Source organism: Diplotaxodon limnothrissa, linkage group LG11, assembly GCF_057381915.1.
Source record: "Diplotaxodon limnothrissa isolate DT_005_m linkage group LG11, D_limnothrissa_male_GT1.1, whole genome shotgun sequence".
Taxonomy (NCBI): Eukaryota; Metazoa; Chordata; class Actinopteri; order Cichliformes; family Cichlidae; genus Diplotaxodon; species Diplotaxodon limnothrissa.
This window is the reverse complement of record NC_140606.1, coordinates 27,851,508-27,873,611: the sequence shown is the minus strand read 5'-3', so window position 1 is coordinate 27,873,611 and position 22,104 is coordinate 27,851,508. Positions and strand designations below refer to the sequence as shown.

General features: G+C 41.1%; 1 protein-coding gene across 2 annotated transcripts in view; it reads right to left on the bottom strand.

Moving 5' to 3' along the window:
* itga10 (integrin, alpha 10) overlaps positions 1 to 22,104 on the bottom strand; it is a 30,569-nt gene that overhangs the window by 7,749 nt on the left and 716 nt on the right. For both annotated transcript variants that reach the window (XM_085365603.1, XM_085365604.1), the window contains exons 2-8: positions 12,975 to 13,086; positions 12,737 to 12,846; positions 12,550 to 12,638; positions 9,785 to 9,899; positions 9,539 to 9,666; positions 8,679 to 8,827; positions 2,608 to 2,758 (exon numbers count right to left, since the gene is read on the bottom strand). In XM_085365603.1, the coding sequence (XP_085221729.1) occupies positions 2,608 to 2,758; positions 8,679 to 8,827; positions 9,539 to 9,666; positions 9,785 to 9,899; positions 12,550 to 12,638; positions 12,737 to 12,846; positions 12,975 to 13,086 (854 nt within the window). The remainder of the gene's footprint in view (positions 1 to 2,607; positions 2,759 to 8,678; positions 8,828 to 9,538; positions 9,667 to 9,784; positions 9,900 to 12,549; positions 12,639 to 12,736; positions 12,847 to 12,974; positions 13,087 to 22,104) is intronic.

Genomic DNA, 22,104 nt, shown 5'->3' with positions numbered 1-22,104 from the left:
AATGAATGAGCACATAACACAAGCTCAGCAAAGTATTGATGAAAGACCACAGATGAAATTCTGATGTATACAAGCAGGTATCAGAGCAATTGCTCATCCATGTTTCTGCTGTGACTATCAGTAAAATCGACTGAGTTTGGAGATGTGCCAGTTTCTGTGTCATTTACCAATAATTAAGTGATACCAAAGTCAACAAATCGAGTGGAATGCATAAGATGGAAGAAAAAGGCAGCCACCAGAGATTTGTAAATGAGGAGCACAGGCCTAGCTGCGAGGTGAAGAGATGACTGATCCAGAGAATATACTGCAGCGGCAAAGGCTTATGGCTTAACGCCTGAAGTACAAATGAGAAAATTCCATAAGAGAAACCAAACCCAAGATCTCCCCCTGTGACTTTAGCTGCCAAGCAAACTAAGGAAATCCTCTGTTTTCAAAGGGCAGGGGTGCAGTGTGTAACATAAAGGCGAGCCTGCGTATAAATATGTACATTATGAACTTGTAGAAGTTGAGAAATTCCACGCAGACTGCCAAATACTGCGAGCTCTCGCATGGGCATAAAAGGGCAACAGGGAAAGAAGAACTGTAAAGTAAATGTAACTCTTCTGATTGGTTTGTTTCCACTTTACAAGCTTCCAAACATACGGTGCTGCCTAAATGCTTTAGCCTCTGGGCTGCACTGATGTAAAAAACACAGTTTTCAGTGACCGGGCGCTTTTTTTGCTCTTGTTTTGAGAGCTCCGACCCCCTTGGCGAGCCATTTTCACTGCGCACACACACGGGCTGCAGCACAGAGAGCAACATGAAAACATGGCTGCTGTTATAAGCAATAATTACCTCTCATCACTTTGACTTTTTTGGGCAAACATTCAAACCACCAAACCCACCCCATTCACTGTCGTTTGCTTCAGCCATTTTTTGTTTGTTTGTTTCAATATTTAAGTCTGTGACTGTGTATAAAATGTCTGCTCTAGCAGCACCTTAAATATCTGTCACTACCTGTTTGATTCCCTCCATGAAACTGTGGTTCACAAAGTATTTTGTTTCTGCAGCATATTTTATTACTTTCTCCAGGTGATTTTTGGAGCCAAAGAGTTTCTGGTATCATAGACACAATAAAATTTCATCTGTACTTCTCAAACCTTTTGTCTTTTTTTAAGAGACATTTTTCTCTATGATTCACACACTTTCCTTAAGTGTGGTAAATGGTCTATATTAAAACTGTTATCCAGAGAAACAGTGGCTGTAATAGCTGCTACTGGATTTTCAGAGTGGCGTTAGTTTGCCCACTAGTTTGGCTGATTAATTATTTTCATTCAAAACTATTGAATGAAAATAATTCATCATTTGCTTTGTGGATGATGAATCCAAACAACTTTCAAGATTCATCAGTATCACCAGAATCAGTTGTGCTTTGAATTTAGTCCTAACTGGGAACTGCTGGTGTCCTAACAGACCAAACCAGGGGTTATGCTGAGTAACGAATCTCCTTGGTGGGCCAAAGAGCCAATGCAGGCTGAGTGTGGATAAGAGGAAAAACATGGATCAAAAAATGTTGAACAAAAAGTATTTTGTTGTAAAATAAATAAGTAAAAAATGTATATGGTGATTCTGTACAGAGCTTTGAATCTTTGTGGAAGATCCAGCTTCTTATCATGTTAAGAAAATAATAATTATCTCAAAGTAACAGATTTCTGTGATTATAGCTCAAACTATTATAAAGAATATTTAACATTTTCCTTTAACAATCACAGAAACGCTACAGACTTATCTGCATGCTCTGATACCACTAAAAGCTGCTAGAAGAACATTTCTATCTTGGCCCACCACTGCTTAATGAACAGACTGAAATTAGTTCCTTAGATGTTTTCCTGTAGCGAAACATTAAAGGAAGCAGATTCAGGGAGACATGGGAGAATATTCACTGATGATGGCTTGATTAAACTGCGGGATTTATTGTTCCAGAGGTAGGGCTTACTCGTTGTTTCAACAGAACAAGTTATTGAAACTGACTCGTACTGTAAATAAGCTTCTCCAGTCAGTGATCAGTTTATCTGATCTTCTCTAATCTACATCTGTTTCCAAAGTGGCCCTTTGCCACTCTTCCTGCATGCTTGGCTCATGTTCTCCTCTTCTGCGGTTCCAGCGGAGCCTTTAGGTTCGTTTGCTTCTCTTGTGGGTAGGGAGGGGTCTGCAACCAGTCCTGCCAACTAGAGTCTGTCTGGCTCTCAAAAACAAACCACGCCACCACTCGGTGTTTTTCTGTGTGTTGAGGGGGTCGGGTGGGGCTGGAAAGGAAGAGTTTTTGTTCCCAGTTGGCTATTTTAGTAGACCCAAGTGGGTCATTTTGTAATTTGGAGTTATTTTGGGGTGGGGTGGTGTTGTCTGGTTCATTCGGGGTGTATATATTTGCTATACCACTTTCACACAATGTGTGAGGAATGCCAGGGATGCGCTACACATCCTGCATATGGCGTCGATTAGTTGTCTTTTTATTAGTATTGTAGAAAGAATTTCTGAATCAACAATTTGAGCACCACAAAACGCACAAATTGTCAAATAAACCCCCAAAGATTATCGTTCTGCTGAGCTTGGACAACATGCACTCACAGCGATGGCGTATCGGGTGATGTTTCTTTCTTCGCACTTCTCCAGAGCACCTTCTAGTTCATCGCCATCGTGGGACTCTCCATCTGTGACTACGATCATCACCTTGGTGGCACCCTCCCTCGCTCCACGCTCAGGACTGAAAGCCTCTGTGCTACAAAGAATGAGAGAGAGACATATAAAGCTTTAAAAAAATATACGTCAGTTGGTCCTGCAGATCTTGTGAAACAGAATCAGATCTTAGACGTGGAGAACAAAAGAAAAACGGAGTCAAAGTGTAGCTAGGAAATGGATGAAAGGGAGGCTACCAGTGAGTATCAAGTAATTTAAATAGACATCCTCTGTAAGATAACACACAACATTAATCCTTTCTCTGAGAAAAAGAAAAAGCTAGTAAAACACGGAGTTTGAGTTGCTTTCATCGAGCGCGATATAAGTGGCCCAAGTCACAGCTGGACCTTTCCACAACTTTATTAGTCCAACTTGACACACATGCATCAGCTGCCAGTTGACTCCAACCAGTCACTGCGTGCAGTGTGGATGTGTCACTGCACACAAGAACCACATTTGTGCATTCCAGTCCAGCTGTGCTATGACACACAGACGAAAACTTGACAAACACACAAACAGACCCGAGCTGCACCCCATTTGTCTGGAGGAAACCTGTTCTCAGTGGGAGCTGATTCAAGCACTGAATAGGGTTGGTAAGCCTCACACACACACACACACACACACACACACACACACACACACACACACACACACACACACACACACACACACACACACAGAGTGAATGAGGCAGAGAAGTCACTGCTAGTGAACTCAGTCATTTTCAGGCCTAACTCCAGCCCATGACTAAATATAACGTTGTGGTCAGCCGCAAGAAACTCTGAGTTAAAAACAACAGTTTCCCCTATGCAGTCTGCAAATTACATAGGGTGCAGAGTAGGAGAGGAGAAAGAAAGGAGAGGAGTTAAAAGAAAAGGAACAAATTAATGAGAAAAGTCACATTAAGATGAGGGAAAAAAGCAACAAACAGAAAAACTACAAACACACGAATGGAGAATAATGACAATAATGGTACTATAATGCAAACTATAAGTTTTCATTATAAGAACAAGAAGAATAAAGACAGTAAAATTACATCAAACATTATGAGTGCAAAACCCACTTCGTTGTGCTTATCGTTAAAATTTAGTGAATTATACAGCAGAACAAATGTGATGGGAAAGATTGAAAAGAACGACAGAAGAGTGGGGGGCAGTGGTGGAGACAAGATTGGGGAAAATGAGGATACAAGAGACACAAAAACAGGCAAGAAACAAAGGAAAAATAAAAGGAAAAGCAAGAAACAGATGAGAAAGAAGGACAGGGAGATGAAAGAGCAGAGAAAGTGATGGGAGCTAATTGGGAGGCCTGGCTGTATTTACTAGCCATTTTATGGAGTCATAGCAGTGTGGTAATGACACAGCACAGCGGTTTGTGTGTGTGTACTTTAGTTGTTTTTCTGCGTGTGTGTGTAGAAGGGAATGGTGTGCGTCTCAGACGGGTGGAGCGATAAAAAAAATTAGTGGCAAATCCAATTCTAGATGGGTTACTTCATGTTAATGAAGCAGTCATCTAGTCTGCAATCAAATTGTACTCTAGTCTGGTACTAGTCTAATTTCATTATGCAAGGAGATACAAAACAATCAAGTTTTAGGTAAAGTGTGTAACTACACTATACAAGTGGCAGTCAGATTCAGGTCAAGTCCTTGACTTTCCTCCCACAGACAAAAAATGTTCCTCATGCGAGCCGTTATTGTGAGCTATGTTTATGATTTAAAGTTAAAGTACTTCTAGCAGAGTGAAGAAGCACATGCATAATGTTTGGTGGTGTCATTATTGTGATACGGGATGGAATCTGCAAATGTTGTCATCTTTGTGCCTAAAAATCGAGAGTAAAAACCAAAGCAATCAATGGGTGAAACTTCCAGACAGTCACAGCTGAAACACAGAGTGAGGCTGAGTGACTCCTGGCTGCAAAAAGAAGTAAGATTGTGTTGAACTCTATGAATAAACTACCCTACTCCTCACTGAATTTAATACCTCACTAAAGTTTTTATAAGAAGTTTATGACCTCGATTCCCAGTTTCAGTTCTTTTTTAACATAACATGATGTTCATTTGGTGATTCATTCTCCTATTTAGAGTCCAACAGATAATAAAGCAGAGAATGCTTTGGGATGGGTCTATTTATTGATAAGTTGTTACTCTATGAGAGTGCAGTGTCTCCAGAATCTGAAGAAATCTCTGTGTGCAAGGGACAAGGCTGAAAATCAGAACAGGACCCCTGTGATGCCTCAGGCAGCACTGCATTAAAAGATTCTGTCTGTTCTGTGATCAGACAAATCCAAATGTGAAATCTGACAGTGAGAGGGTCCATCAAACATGTCATCTCTGATGATATTGGGTTGGATGAGTATCTATTGCATTGGCAGCTTGCACATCTGAAAAGATAACATCAGTGCTTAAAGCTATAGTGATGGACGCAGACTTAACTTAAACTTAGAAAAACCTAAGCTTAGAAAAACACATTAAGACAATAACAAAGTCAGCTAACTATCATCTCAAGAATATTTCAAGAATAAAAGATCTGATGTCTCTACAGGACCTGGAAAAACTAGTCCATGCATTCATCTTTAGTAGGCTTGATTACTGTAACAGCATCTTTACAGGTCCACCTAAAAAAAAATCAGTCAGACAACTACAGCTCATTCAGAACTAAGACCAAAAATGTGGACCACATCAGTCCAGCTCTGAGGCCTTTACACTGGCTGCCTGTCCGTCAGAGGATAGACTTTAAAGTTCTGATGCTGGTCTATAAAGCTCTGAATGGTTTAGGACCAAAATACATCAGTGACCTCCTGGCCCAGTATGAACCTTCCAGATCCCTCATGGATATCTGGATCCTGTTTTTTATCCGTTCCCAGAGTCAGAACCAGACTCAGAGAAGCTGCATTCAGCTTTTATGCTCCACATATCTGGAACAAAGTCCCAGAAAGCCTCAGATCAGCTGAAACACTCAGTTTATTTAAATCCAGGTTGAAGACTCACCTGTTCTCAGCTGCATTTGAATAAAGCCTTTGCCTATATAACGCTTTCTTTCTTTCTTTCTTTCTTTTTTTTTTTGAGGGAAGGCTTCGCATATTTCAGCAAGACAATGATAAACTCCATACTGCAGCTACTAGACAGCAAGACTTCAAAGTAAGAGTTCAGGCACAGAGCTGGCCTCGTTTTTCCTCAAATTAAATATATTTTCTCAGTTTGAATATTTGATACCTTTTCTATGTTCTCTTGTCAATAAAATGTGGATTTTTGAGATTTACAAATGATTGCATTCTGTTGTCAGCAACCCAACTTTTTTGAAAAAAAAAAAAAAAAGTCAACAATTGAAAGCAGGGGTTCCACAAACCAACAGATAATGTAACAGCAGGTGAGATACTACCCATCATTTGGCTCCTAATGCAGACTGTGTTTTGTGGAAACACTGCTATGTTTTGTTTCATGGGTCGTGTCACATGATAGCAGATGATAGCTGATATGATTTTTTTAGTTGGAGGACTTACTGAAGCATTTCTGTCCTACGTTTGCCTTGAATTTGGCCACCAATAAGTCCTTCTCTGTGATTAGTTTTCACTAACACTAGCTAGCTTAGCTCAAAAAATCCCTTTAATTGTGGGGGTTTCTTTGTGCATTTTCCCACAGCTGTACTTTTATAGCATGCTTATCAAGTTACGCACAGTAGATCTGGTCGGATTATTTCTACCAAATTAGGTGTGAAATGTTAATCATTTGAATAAACCATCATTCCTTCTTTCCAGTAGTCCCAAATAGTTCTCCTCCTCAAATAGTTAGCTCTCAAATATGCCAAGCCTCAGAGCAGTCAACTTCAAGTCAAATCGAAATTCCTGATTTTTATGGCATTAATGTGAATAAAGTCTAAGATCAGTTTAAATCTGCACCGACCGCTCTCCCAGGAACTCGAAATCTTCTGTTGTTCTTTCGGGAGCTATTTTAGCTAAGTGCTTCATTTTAGGGTAGGTTTCTCATAAGGAGATGGTTGGGGTAAAGGCTGAAAGTTAAACACACAGTGAAGAAGGTTAACGTTGAGGTCAGGAGGTCAGGGAACAAATGCTGTAACTGTCAAGTCTTGAAAGAATAGTTAAAAGGCATCGTTCGTGAATTTAACAAGTTATACATGAGTCCTCATTATGTGTGTGTACGTGCGCACGTGCATGCTGTACGTGTCTCTGTGTGTATTTTTACAGCTGTAGCAGAACTACTTGGCTGACCAGTCTGGGTCAGGTCATGCCACACCTGCAGCTGTGCTGAGCCAGCAGCCGGCTAGCCCAGCTCAGCTAATCTCGTTGTTTTTCTTACCCCGTCACTTTCCTGCCAGTGCCAGGGCTGCTATCTGTCCATCTGTGCATGAGTATGTGAGAGTGGAAGTAGATATGTTTATGAGAGTTAGTTTAGAAGTTATCTTTTGATAGTCCCGCCTCTTAATGTCAAGTTAATGCCTATATTTTACTTGTTTACACTTAGACACACATATACAGCATATAACTTAGCCCAACCATCACATTGGGCAGGGAGCGAAGATGACAGTTACAGTGAAAGCAAAAACTGGATTTCCAATCGCTGGCGTTTTAAAGTAAAAAGCTTTAAGACCTTATACTGGTTTCCAGGGACTGCTTTTCCACTATCGTTTACATGTCCAACTTTTACCTTTAAATGTACCAGAAAACAGGAACCCTCCAATTACCTGTGTGAACGTGTGTGCGTGCTCAGAGACACACATACCAAAATAACAGTCACGGCCACACATCAGGTCTGGGTGTGGTGCTCTATGTGGGTATGACTTTAATAAAGGAGGAATTTTGTTTTGAAAAGAAAGATTTTTCACTGACCTGCCAACTTCTTTACACTTGGGTTACCAGCGTTAAAGCCCCCCAACATACCTCTACAAAGTGATGGATGTGTGGAGGAACTGGGTGACAGTGCAGCCATGAGGAAGTTATAGAAGACTGCCTCAAAGGTCCCTTATGCATTTTATCTGGATTTGATCTTGCACACTGTACTGAACCGGCACTTATTTCCTTATATATTTTTTATTTTAATTTTGAAGGGGTCTTAAGCAAAGGTCTTTCAATGTTTTTCACTGGTTGATCTTTGAGTCATTTTCAGTCCTTGTACCTGTTCATTTTCAGAGGATTTTGTTTTTTGTTAAATCGCTTAACACTGACTTATGACTTTTACCCTTCAAACAATCAAACAAACAATTTAGCAATTTACCTCGAGGGCCGGTGTCCTGCAGGGTTTAGATCTCACCCTGGGCCAACACACCTGAATTAAATGATTATTTCATTACCAGGCCTCTAGAGAACTTCAAGACATGTTGAGGAGGTTATTTAGCCATTTAAATCAGCTGTGATGGATGAAGGACTCATCCAAAACCTGCCCTTGAGGCCTGGAGTTGGACACCCCTGGACACTGAGTGGAGCCTCCGTCGAGGTTTGGAACTGCATTTCAGCTAGTTATGTTGGAGATGCAATACCATCTGGAAACCAGCTACATCTGAAATTGTTGTTGGGCACTAAGCGTTTATGTATAGGGAGTGTAGAGTGGTTTGTTTCAGCTTTTTTGCTTACAACAGCTGCCTGAAATCAGTGAGAATGAACTCAAGAAGTAAACCTGTCCGAACTAAAACTATTGGCTGAAAGATACTTGTGTGGTGTGCTGCCACTACCGCTGACTAATTTTGAACAGAAACAGATCATACATTATGAGAAATCGAATAGTTTTCCATAAATTAAACATGGAGCATATTGTTAGAAAGGAAATTAGAGAAGAAGAAAACAGATCTGATTGCCATTATAACTGAAAATTATACAGTGATCTATTTATAAGCACCAACTATTGTTACAAACAAAAACCAAAGCGTCACATAGATTCCAGTTAACCTGCCAAATCTACAGCATGCTTTAGAATGAGAAAAATCATCCCCGACTAGTAAACTGCCATGCCTACCAGGCTGTTTCAATCGCATATGCCGTGCGCGTCTCCCGTCCCTCCTGTCGGCTGATGTTCTTGGCGGCCTCCACTACCTCCTGTGTGGTCTGGTAGTCCTTCAGAGACCACTCGTGAACAGCTACCTCACCATACTGCAGAATACCAACCTAAATATGGACACGCGAGGGCAAACACACGTACAGAAACACACAAGCATTTCAACAATGCCACATGTTATTGGTTGCGCCGGCACATAATTGTGGAAAGCAACATCTGAGACTTTTGTTTCTGGGTTGAACTATCTCCTTAAGTACCAGTCCTGTTCTTAAAGCAAACAGTGCACTTGGGGGATTTCTGAATTCATTCAAAAACCAGAGGTATTTCCTCTTCACCTCACATTGCCTGCTACCCCTTACCCCCCACCTCCCCTTTTCATTACTCAGTTCTCCTTTCACTCTTCTAGTTGCTTTGCTTTGAATAATGTCACTAGAAACCTCACTTCCCCTCCCCAACTCATGCACACACACACACACACACACACACACACACACACACACACACACACACACACACACACACACACACCATCACCAAAACCCCCAGCTCCCATTCCCCTTCAACCTCAAGTGAGCTGGGCTCATGTCCCTTTACATTACTCCAACTATTCTTCTGGACATATTTGCCAAACTGGTTCCTAATACGTCCCTGTCAGCATGTTTTCATTCAAGGGACTAGCTTGTCTTACTGCTCTGGGCTGCAGCTAAGGGGTTCCAGATATTTAAGTGGGAGACTCACTCAAATTTAAACCCACAAGTTTCCATTACTAGTGTAAATAATATTTATCGGCTGTGCAAATACACACTGAATTGGAGTTTTACCTGCATCTGGTCTGAGCTGATGTGGAACTTGCTGAGGATGTTACTGAGGAAGTTTTGGACCTCGTACCAGGGGTAGATGCTGTTGGAGCCATCCAGCACGATCACGATGTCCATGTACGTCGAGCACCCTGCCAGATATGGACATTTAGAAATGTTTGGTTGATTGAAGCAGGTCTGCAACATGTTTCTTTGCCGCACTTTGTGGGTTTTTTGTGTTTGTGAGTGTGTTTGTGTAAGTATAGTTACTTTGTGCTGTTGGAGCGATTGTCTCTCTTGGTTCTAGGTCATCGCTGACTGAGGCACAGATGCCAGTGCTGAACATAGATGTACCACACTCTTGTGACCACAGTGGAGCACATGCCTGCAAAACAGATGCACACACACACACACACACACACACACACACACACACACACACACACAAGCATCTGTTTTACAGGTGAATTTCACAAGTAGCTGTAATTAATTTGAACAGAGTTTATTCTTTTCCACTGTTTGTTTTACGTGCACAAGATGTGTATCAAAGAGTTTAAAACATGGAAATGTGCACACAAACATACCCACAAACACACACAAAAACGCACAAAACGATAACAATTAAATCAGGGCAGATAGGGAACAAAAAGAAAACAAGTCACAAGAGGGAATAAGTCATGGAAAAACTACAATAGTGTGGTTTGGAGGACAGGAGAAGGAGGGAGACTATTGTCGACATGCTGGCAGTCACAGTTGTCATGAGCGGTTTCACAGAGCTGGAGCACAAGACCAGTATGAGCGATTTAAACTTGATTGTGCTAAATGTAGGGAGGGTGAGTAAGGAGGTTGGGGAGGGGGCACCCTATAAAAAATATTTCTGCCTTCAAAGCGCGCCATTTATTTGGCTTTCCATACCAAGAGGAAAGAACAGGGGCGAGTGCAGAGACAAGAGATAAAAAAGAAGCTAGCAGAAAGACAAAAGAAGGAGACTGAAAGTGGGGTGAAGTGGGGGTAGAATGAGAGAAAGAGAAACATCCTGGTTTTTCTTGCCCTGTCATTATGGAAGGGTTTCTCCTCAGGCACACAGACAGGCAGAGAAGAAAGGATGGAGAGAGAGGGATGGGAGGAAACGATGGAGGGAGAAGATGGAGAAAAGCGAAAGAGGTGCTATGGCTTTTGGTAGGTCTGTCATTAACAAAGGGCCGGAGACGCATTCCGATCCTGTTATAGACCTGACCACTGGGGTTAAGATAAACACACACACACATGCCTGCACACATGCCTGTGCACACGCGCACACAAAAAACCCGCCCAAGCTGGCTAGCGTTTTTTGAACTGTACACGACTCCACGCCCGAAGAAGCAGTAAAAAACCTGGCAGACACCAAAACACGCAAGCACACTTGCCCAACATACACACAGAGTTACACAAAGAAGGCATGTAACACAAACTGCTGTCTCCTCGCTAAGGCAATAAGTGTGTGGGTCTGCAAGCCAGAAGCCTCAGAAGTGCAGAAATTAGGATTTCAAGAAGTTTGTCTAAAAGCTAAAGTCTTAAACCTAAACTCGAGTTAGATTCTGTCCATAAACGTTGCTTTGCACTTGACTTCATCAGCTTGACTTTGAATCATTCATGTCTGGTTATTGTGTCAGTAACTACAAGCTCTGTAAGTTCTCACATTAATTAGAGTCATGGTAAAAAGAAAATACACCCTCCTTAAATTCTAAGGTTTTACCTATCAGGACATAAAATAAATTATGTGGTCCTCACGAGGTTCGATTAAACTATTTAAATACAACCTACACTGACAACCAGCCCACTGACATACTGCAGTTATTGACTATTGACCAGTGGCTCCAAAACAAGATCAAATCATGACCTCTCCTCCACTGTGCTTGACAGTATGTCTGAGGTGTTTGCGCTGATATGCTGTGCTTGGTTTTCACCAAACATGCTGCTGAGACTTATGACCAAACAGTTCCACTTTGATCTCATCTGTTAAATAGACATTACTCTAGAAGTCTTGTGGTTAGCTACTTTACTGTGTAACACGCTGATTGAGGCCTGTACTGTCTGAGATGTGGCGCTGGGGTTTTTTGCAGTTTCTCTGAGCATTGTAGAGTTTGACTTTGAAGTGAATTTTCTGTGACTTGCACTCCTGGGAAGATTGGTAACTGTCTTGAATGTTTTCCACTTGTTTGGAAATGGGTTTAAAACACCTTCCCACACTATGTAAATGTGCAAATTGTTATGGTTCAAAATATTGGGGATGGAGACAAGAGAAAAACCACAATAACAACACTGGTCCGGCCGGGTTGAGTCAAACGATGATTTTAATAGTCACACGCGTGGGAGATGGACACTGTATGCAGACAGCCTCAGATCTCAAAATGGTGGAGCATTGCTCAAACTCTTATAGCCTCTGGTGCCTCCACCTTATCATAAAAAGCCTAAACATTCACATTCTTTCTCTCACACAGCGCCTAAGCTACGACCTTGGCTCCCTGTTTATCTGCTCCTGCTGAGTTGGGGCAGAAAACTCCAGTATGTTCTGTTCTCTTCTAATCAGACAAATAAGGTGATGACTTTCTGCGAACAGTATTTTCTTATAACTCAGCAGCATAATGCATCATAAAACAATATCATTCATTCACAATAAATCAGCAGTCTAATGTAATGCAAATCAGTTTAACTAATGCAATAGTTATCAGCTTCTTCTAATTCAGGAGAATAATGCAAACTAAAACTACATAATAATTCACAATCTTTAGTTAGGGGTATAACATGGCATAAAATACTATTATAATCTAACAAAATGCATGTCCAAAATTAAAGAAAAGAAAGAGGAGGATCAGTGAACCGCTTGTGGTCAAATCTAAATTCAACTAAAAACACTCGAAGGGAGCGAATTCATCAGAATTCTGTTGAACAAACTCAACCTGGTCTGACCACATCCCTTCAGGCTCCCACCCATCAACCCACTGCCCATGTAGGAAAAATAAAAAGCCCCGTTTTCCAGTGTTGATGCCACATACCAGGAAGCCATCAGGTGAAGTTGGTGTGAGGGTCATTCCCAAGTGAGAATTCCTCAGATTTTTAGAAACGTTCTGGAGAGCCGTCTCACCTGAGCGACACAAACATCTTAGCTTTGAAGTAACAAATCCAAACATGAATTGAGGATTTTTTTCCTGCATATTTTCTTCAACTCATAGTTTCTCTCACCTAGATTCACTTTATTGCAGCTTGAGTTCTTCTCCCGTCCCACGCTGCATTTGTACACATCTCCTTTCCTGTTGTTGGGCGGCCCGTCCCAGGGAGCACCAACCAGCATCCTTTACGGAGTAATTCATTCATCATCAAAATGTCATCCATCGCCCGCTTTGTGTACATGTTATGACAGTTTATTTATGACTGTGTGGTTCCATTAGATTATATTTGACTGTCTCCCTCACAGACTTACGATTTCTCTCCATCTGCTTCATGCTGCAAGACGGAGAAGCCGAACAGCGCGTCCTCTGGACCGGTGAATATGCGCGGGTGCTTTACATCTATGTTGAAACACTGACAAAGCTCTGGAAGACATGACAAAGAACATTTTAAACACCGATGACAAAAACAGACAACAAAACAGTGCTCACTTAACTGAATTTTGTTCAATTAAATAATACAACCACAAAAAAAGTGGCATGCTCCAATAAATCAACTGAATCAAGCTGAAAAAAAACAACAAAAAAACACTTTAATGGATAACATTAAAACTACAAACAGATAATGCTAATCCTCTCGTTCAGAGTCATTGGGGACAAGGCATTGCTAACAAAATCCCCATGAAATGTTGCAGATCCCAGTCTGATTGAGCAGCAACAGGACTGCCAGCTGCCAATATCTGGGTACCAGACACCACAGGACAAGATCGAATGTTACAGCCCCAGTAAAACTTCTTCTGGCAGGAGGAAACCCCTCTACCCTACATTTTCCTGTGTCATGTGTTATGGCTGAGTGATGTGTATAAAGCGTGGAAGATGGGTTTTTTCTCTTAAAGATTCACGTAAAAAAATTATAGGGGGGAAGCTGTGCATTCAAAGAAAAGTTTGAAGTTTAGATTTTAAATATTAAACTAACCCGTTAGTTAGGTGGTTGATTTAGTATACAAACTGTAACTGGGGAAAATGCTGGAATTGTAATGGTATTAAAACCATAACTTTTAAAGCATCCATCCATCCTCTTCCACTTGGAGCTGTAGCGTATCACTGTTATAGGGTGAGAGGTGGGGTACAGCCAATCTGTTGCAGGGCTAACACAATGGACAGGCAGCTATTCATGCTCACTTTCACCTTTTTAGCCAATTTGGAATAATCAGTTGCTCTTAAAGCCTGGCGTGCATGTTGGACTGTGGGAGAAAGCTGGAGTACCCAGAGAGTACCCCCACAGACACAAGGAGAACATTCAAACTCCTGGCCTGGATTCAAACCCACAACCTTATCGACATGGTAGTACAAATATAAATCATTCCATCTACCTCTCCAACTTATGCTTTTTTATTTATTCATCTGTTCATGGAGCACTAAAGTTAATGCACTTACATAAACTTTATTCATAAGCTGTCAAAGGCCAGTGAAAAACTTGGACAACTGTGTGCACTATGTGTAGTTAGAGCTACAGTGAAGAGTAAGATTATTATTTCATGTCTTGGCCTTGGAGAAGAGAATTAGAGGGGACAGGGGGTGGCGGGTAGGGGGGTGTCAAAAAGATGGATAAACAAAGTGACCAAAGGCCGTCTCTGAGGAAAAAGAGAGTTCAGTCTAAGGGGAAAGAGGGAGACGAGAGAGAAGAGAAGAAGCAAAGCAAGGAAGGGTGTGGGTTAGAAAAACTCTTAAATATAGTGAGCTCCCTGTTATGACACACAAGCTGCCCTTCATACTTACAGGGAGAAGCGAGGGAGACACAGTGAGATGGTAGCTCACTGACTTGTTTACATCTGTAAGTAAGCTGAAGCATGTTTGAGCTGCTCGGTGCTGATGATCAGAGCTAAACTAAATGAATAAAGATTTAGGAGTCAAACAGCTTGAAAATAAATAACACGGATGTTTCAGCATCCATTTGAACCTTTTTAAAAGGGAAACATTAAAAAAGATCAAACTAGGTGCAGCAGAAAAACAGACCCTGGACTGTTAATTCGTACACATTTATTCCTCATAAGCACCTGACACATAAGTGACCCACAGCTAATCGACTTGCAGTCTGGGGACCCGGGTGTGTTATGCTAGGTGCAGCAAATGTAGATGAGATGAAGAAGAGACCACAGAGCTCATAGCTCACTTCTAGCACCACACCCTCACATTGTTTTTCAGTGTCAGACTTGTAATCTTCAATGCCAACAGATGCCAGCATAAGCACTGTGATGGAGGAAGGACTCGCATCTTCTACTTAAATACAGCTACTTATACTTTTTATTAGTCCTTTATTTATCTAGGTAAATAATCTCATTGAGATTAAAAATCTCATTTCCAAGAGAGACCTCATGGCAGTAGAAGTCTATACACTGCAGTCTATACACTGTAGTCTACACTTATACTACGGTGTAAACACAACGTCCTGCATTGAAAATGTAAAAACATTTTTAAAGCAAATTATTTAAAATGGAAAGATCGCATCTTGGGATTTTTTATACTACCCTGGTTCAAAAAGAGAAAGCACACACGTCGTTTTAGGATGCTATTAAATAGCTTAATTAAATAAAACAAAGAAACCAAAGATTAGTAGGAGTGGTTGTCAGCAGATTAGTGTATATGCAGGGTAAGTGTACGAGTGAGTGCAAGAGAGGAGCAGAAAAAAAGCCCCCACGAAGGTCTGGCAGGGCTGCTTTAGACGGCCCCGAGCCTGCTCAGGTATGTTACATCCCAAATTAGGTCTGCTCCATCCACCAGTTACCCGGAAGAGATAGACAAAGGCAACAAAGAAAACAAGGTCAGCCCTGTGGCCGTCACAGTAGAAGCAGAATTTAGCTGTTGTGAGCAACTTCATGTCCAACTGCAAGTTATATTTGTTTCATTCATAACAGAACAGCCAGTATCATCATTTACTGCAAGTATTGAATATCTAGCTGTCACATAGTGAGGGAGAAAGGGCAACGGTTACCTTTGAGATGTAGTGGAGGACAGGAAGTACTGGAGAAGTCATGAAAAAACTCACAAATGCCTAAATTTGTGTTTAAATGGTGGAAGCCAGGCTTTCTGCACTTTTCTTCATTCAGCCTGTGTTTAGTGGTGACTCGAACAAAATTCTGTCACGGATCCAAATTTTGGTGACTCTTAAGTTACACTGTGCAAGGAGTATTTAAGTTGTAGCTGAGGTAATGCTTTAGTGAGGTTGGTGTATTTTTTTGGGTTTCTGTCAACTTGAAATTAGAGCCTGGTCCCTTAACTTGGTATTTTTAAAGCACCCAAGTTAAGCTTCACGTATTATGCTTTGTGTTGGGTTGATCTGGTTGACTTATTATTTAATAATTCAATCATGCATTACCAATCGACGTAATATAACTAAGCTGTTCCAGCATTTCTCTTTTTTCAGTGTACATACAGGTGACATATATACGCTGAACGTGACATGTGAACCAATCCAATTTATCTGAGATTTATCTGATTTTGGCTTCATCTTTTGCATTTCAAGCTACATGTAGCAGATAGCAGGTTATTTCCAAACACCCATAAATAGACTGAGTATGTAATGGATACAAGTTAAAGAAAATGTTGTCAAGCAAACATTTAAGCAGATATATATGTATTTCCTGTTTCCACTGAAGTGGTTGAAAGTAGCTTATAGGATATGAGCCAGCTGGTATTTCTTGCCTACACAGTTCCCCATAAATTAAAGAGAGTCATCGTGTATTATTTTCAGTTCAGACTGAGACAGCTCTGCAGCTCTCAACAGTTGGTATTTAACTTGTCCCACTTGTGTGTCTACTGTATGTTATTTGTAGGGTGTGTTGGATGTGGTTGCTAAAATGGGCTTTCAGAATGGCTTCAGTTTACTGAGCAGTTTAGCAACATCTACAGTTCCTTCCTAACAGTTCTGTAACTTCTCCAGTACTCCCAGACTGGGAAGCAGACCAAAACACTGGTGGCATGATTATGAAACAGCTGCTTACACACTTGTGTCCAGGTACTTTCCCACAACTAAACACAGACAGTCACAATTCTGTGCAAAAGTCTTGCCTCACTCCTCAATTATTTATACTTTGCTTCTAAGGAGCCACAGTTTCCTAAAGTTTTTAAAATGGTGTTGAGCAATAGTTCTCCGAGCTTTCTGAAGGTCTTTCAAAGTTTTTCTTTGGACATTGGCTGCTTTTTCACTCATTTTTAGTCAGGTTCTTGTCTCTAACAATTTTTTCAGAAGAATATTTGTTTGTTTGCTTTTAAAACACTTGACACTGACCTATAAATCATTCAGGTTAACCCAAAGGATAAACCAGTGTTGTCTCAACACATAACGGACAATTTAGCAAAGCACTCATGTTAAACTGTATCTTTAGGCACTTTATTGCAAAGAGTCTGTATGAACAAGCATTATTTGTTTCCATTTTTTTACTCGAATCAATGAAAAATGTAAGATGAGCCAGGTCTGACGGGCATAAAATGATATTTTTGTACCAGCAAAATGATTCCCGAGTGCTATTAGCTCAAAACTTGTTTTTGTGTCAGCGTAGTGTCATAGTGCCACAGCATTATCTTAAAGCCAGCAAAGACACATGACTGAAGCCTCATCAGAGTTGGTCTCAGTTGAAGACACGTCTGCGTTTTACCAAATTACACAAGAAATGGAAGAAAAATCAGTGGCAACAGGTCTGATGGAGTGATCATCCAAATTTGAAATTTATTGTTAAAATTCTCATCAGTGTGTATGGAGAAGGTCAGAGGCGAGGTTTTTGCATTTGCCGCATTTCAGAGAGTAGGGCTGGAGATCTTGAAACTGATGAAATTATGAACACAGAAAAGTACCATCAGATTTTTATCCACCACACATTACCATCTGGAAAGCATCTGATAGACAGAAGCCTGATTTTCCAGCATGAAAATGATCCCAATCACATTGTCAATGCAGTAAAAGCATACCTGGATAGAAAACCTCATAAAGGAGCACTGTGAGTCATGGACTGGCCTCCCCAGAGCCCAGACCTCAACATCAGTGAAGCAGTGATCATCTTGATGGAAAACAGAACAAAAGCTTTGAATGACATGAAAGCTGCCTGAGAGAGCGCAGGCTGTGGAAACAATAAAGGTGGTCATATCAAATATTGACCTTCAAACTCATTAGAATTTGACAAACTTCATTTGTGCCTTACACACTGTATTTCCATGTATTCTTGCACATATTTCAATAAATCGCTGCACGTATTTCTCAGTTTCCCAGCAAAATATAAAGAAACAAGGGGTGAATCAAGACTTTTGCACAGGATTGTACCTCCGCCAAGCCAATCAGATTGGGATTCCACTTGGTTTAGAGAATGAAACTAGATATGTTCAGTGTTTCTTTTCCGTCCCTGCTCATGCTTTTCTTACACACTGTAGTTTCTTCTACCTGCTTCTTCACTTTTCTCTACAGATTGTCTTTCTTGTAACATGACTGCATTGTCACACACATTTTGTCTGGTTTTATCTACATAGACGTACTCACCACATACACCTACAAAGATGGAGGCTTTCAGACATGGCAACAGCAGATATTCTGGTGTAGATTAAGTTATGTCAATAAATTATTACACGCAGAGACTTTTTGTCTGTCACCACTTTGAGTTTGACTTTATTGGTTGTAACTTACCTTGACAACAACTGGATGAGAACAGCAGTGACGCAGTGGTTAACCTGTCACCTCACAGTAAGAAGGGTTCGGGTTCAAACCTGCTGCCAACGGGTTCCCTTGATTTTATCATTTGAATGTTCTTCTTGTAGCTTTCTGGGCTCCCTCCAATGTCCATGAAAGCTAAATTGTTTGTGTTTTCTAAACTGGCCATAAACTACATTAGCCCTGTGATTGATTCTGACCCTAGAATAGCCATGAGGGGAAGATAAATGTGGTTGTAAAAAGACTCCTGACTTGGCCTTTGCAAGCACTTTGCTGCTGAGCTTATAGTCTCACTCTTTTTCTCTTTTTTTAAATATAAAATGATGGGCATTTTACAAAAGTTGGTTATACTATGGTTCACTAAGCAGGTTTCTGTTGATTAAAAGATGGAGGGAAGGTGAGATGAGACAATTCACCAACATGACCCTAACATAGGTAACACAAACCTAACCTGCTGAGCTCACTGTACCACAAAAAATTCAGAGACTTATACTGGATGTTTCGATGCATGCTTAATCATCCAGGTAGGTAAATCCCGAAACGTTTCGTCTCTTGGATGAGTGACAAAACGTTTCTCCCACTGAAAACGCTATGTCCAGATGAACAGAATCAGCTTTTGGGGATATACTGGATGTTGGAACAACAGAAGGCTGATTATTGGCCCGTACAAATAAACGTGCAATTTAATTCGATTCAGTGTAGCTCCAAATCACAACAACAGTTCCCTCAAGCTGCTTTACAGTGTAGAGTAACGGTCCTACAACATTAGAGAGAAAATCCCAACAGTTAGATGACCAGCTTACACATAATTTTTCCAACTGCACCAAACAACAACCAATTTTTAGATCAACTGATCAATTAGTTCATCATTAAGTATTAATAGCATTGCAGTGATGTTAATAAAATGTAATTATTTATAATTAGATCTTCTGGTTACACATTTACAGTTGATTGAGTGAGATATAAATGATGCAATAAAAAAGTCTATTATACTAACTATGTTATTCTAAAAGTGTTTATATTTAGTCGTCTATACTGGAAGAACCAATGAGCATTGTCTCAAACACTGCCTCACAGAGCTGCTGGCATGGTTGTAGACCCTTAAGCCTTGTTTCTGCTGATTTTGCACATCAGCGCAAGCTTCCAGTATTTCTTTATCCAAGCCTCCAGTGACTAAGATGAGCCTCATGCATCTATCCAGTTCTACACAGATGTTTTAACAGGCTTCAGCATTGGGGATCCGCGTAGGCAGCAGTATAATAATTCTGCAGTCTTTATTTCCCTTGCCAGAGAAAGAAAATCCATTTTCCCAGGCTTTTTGCAATTAGCTATTCTTTCAGATTGACACCCACCACCCGTCTTACACACTGCAGTAAACTGTTTCTCTCTTTTCTTGAGACAATGTCACCCACACTCCAACTCCAGATTTCTTCCCACATCAAAGCAGGGATCTGATAACAGCTCCTGCTACTGATGTTCTCTTTTATCCTCGTGTTTAGCTCATTCTCTCATGAGCCTTAAATTGCTCATTTTATTTATTTTTTGCCCACTCTGCTATAAAATGAGCAGACACACACGCTATAAATGCACCACAAGGACAAATCTCCCGTCTCAACCCCTGCAGCTTCCAGAAAACTGTACCATCATTCCCTGTTTTCCCTGTCCTGCCATCCCTCCTCTGGTTGTATTTTCATCTTGGTTTATATATGACACTTTACCACAAGCTGTCTGACCACCCATTGCCATGACAACTGCCGGCAAACATTTATCAAGCCAAACTAAGTCCAGATTCGCTCAACCACACGCTCAGCTCTGGGCGCTACTGCTGCTTGATGTGAATAGTTGCGATTGTGTAGTACAGTATATGTATGTGCATGTGTGTGCACATGTCGGGCAAAAGGAATGGAACTTAGCACTATAGTGTTTGGGGGACTACAAAGACATGCCAGCATTTAGAGCATTAACTAAAGACAATGATGTATATCCCTGTCCTCTTTAATTTACACGTCTGACTTACAGCACCTCTGTGAAATGTCCTCGAGCAGAGATGTCTTATTCAGTCTGTTTCTGTCATCTTTATTGAAGTGACTCATAATGTTCCTCCACTCATTCTCCCTCCTTCACCTCTTCTTGCACCCTTCCACAGATTTTCTCTCCATTATCTCCATCGTGTTCTGTTCTAATCTCTGTCACCCTCTCGTGGGGAATGGGGGTGGACGAATAAGAGGGGGAGTAGGAATGAAAGTCAGCGAATTATGGGAGAGTAAAAGAAAACACGCAAGAAGATAGCTGGGAGAATAATAGCAAGAATTTATGAATGAGCAGTGAAACAGAGTGAAATATGCACACACACACACACACACACACACACACACACACACACACACACACACACACACACACACACACACACACACCTGTGTTTGACATCTCAGTAAAAGCATAGCAGAGTGTAACAGACATGAGATGCCTGCTGACCACATCAGGGGAGTTCTGCTGAAGCCATTAACATTACACACATGCTCACTCACCTACATGCTCCTGTGTGAGACATGCTTAGGCTTACAAACTCACACGCAGGGACGAGCGTAAACACTAAGCTATACTGCACGAATTAAAATAGAGGCTACATGGTTAAAAAGGTGAAAAAAAACGTCGGCTTGTTCATGCTTTATTGAAACGTGTAATGGAGTGTAATGTGTAAAACCACACCACAGGCTGCTGGTGTTTCTATGAAGGGTATATGCGCCGGTGAGTGTAAAGCGTGAAACATTCGTACCTGATGCATTCCTCATTCATTCCTTGGGGTCTGAACAAGGGTGAAAATGGGCAGCGTGGATAATCACGCCACAAATTGCCACAAATGACCACAAATGGCAACATTTCCTTCTATAGATTAACCTCAGCGACTGTGTGTGATTTGACACAGGTACAGATTTAACATGCCTTGCAAAACATAATCTCAACGCCTATTGATCTAATTTTGCATCGTGGTTGCATGGCGTAGGGCAGCAGTTAACCACTGCTTATCAGCTGCATCAGTATGCAGACAACAATGGCCTTTTTCTTCACTTTCTTTCTGGTGGGTGGGAACGTCTCGGTTTGTTCTGTGGCACAGCGAACATGAGTACTGAAGGGGAGCTGATGTTCATGCTCCATGAAGAAACACACATGGCACAGGCACCCTATTAGGGGAACTTTAGACATCAAGTCTAAGAGATGGCTGATATGGCCGGTGAGGTCGTGTTACACAGCTGCCAGGGTTTGTATGTGTCAGCTATAAGCGGATATGAACCGGTAACCTTTTGGCTCTGAGTACACGTATATCTGATGGTAGCTGGAGACCTCCAACAAAAATGAAATATGTCCTCAGTTCAAACATATGTGATAGATTTACTAAAGGATCTGACTTTGAACCAAGAACCGGTACTCTTTAGGCACAGCTTCCTTTACCTTTGATTTATTTGGCAAATGGAGTGTGTCCAGGTGTTTTAAGATTCCCGCTTTCCTTCTTTAAGCACAAAATCATCTGAGGAATGTCTTCATGGTCAGTAGTTTACTGTCACACAGTGTTAAGTGGGCCTCAGGGAGGCTGCCACACCATCACTGGCACATGCTGTCTTTTAAAGTTGAGGGAGGTTAATCACCAGTAAGAGAGGGCTGAGTGAGGGGTAAGGAACTGGGCAGTGGAGCAACACCAGAGCCTTATTTTACACAGAGATGAATATACTTAGATTTGTGTTCACAGC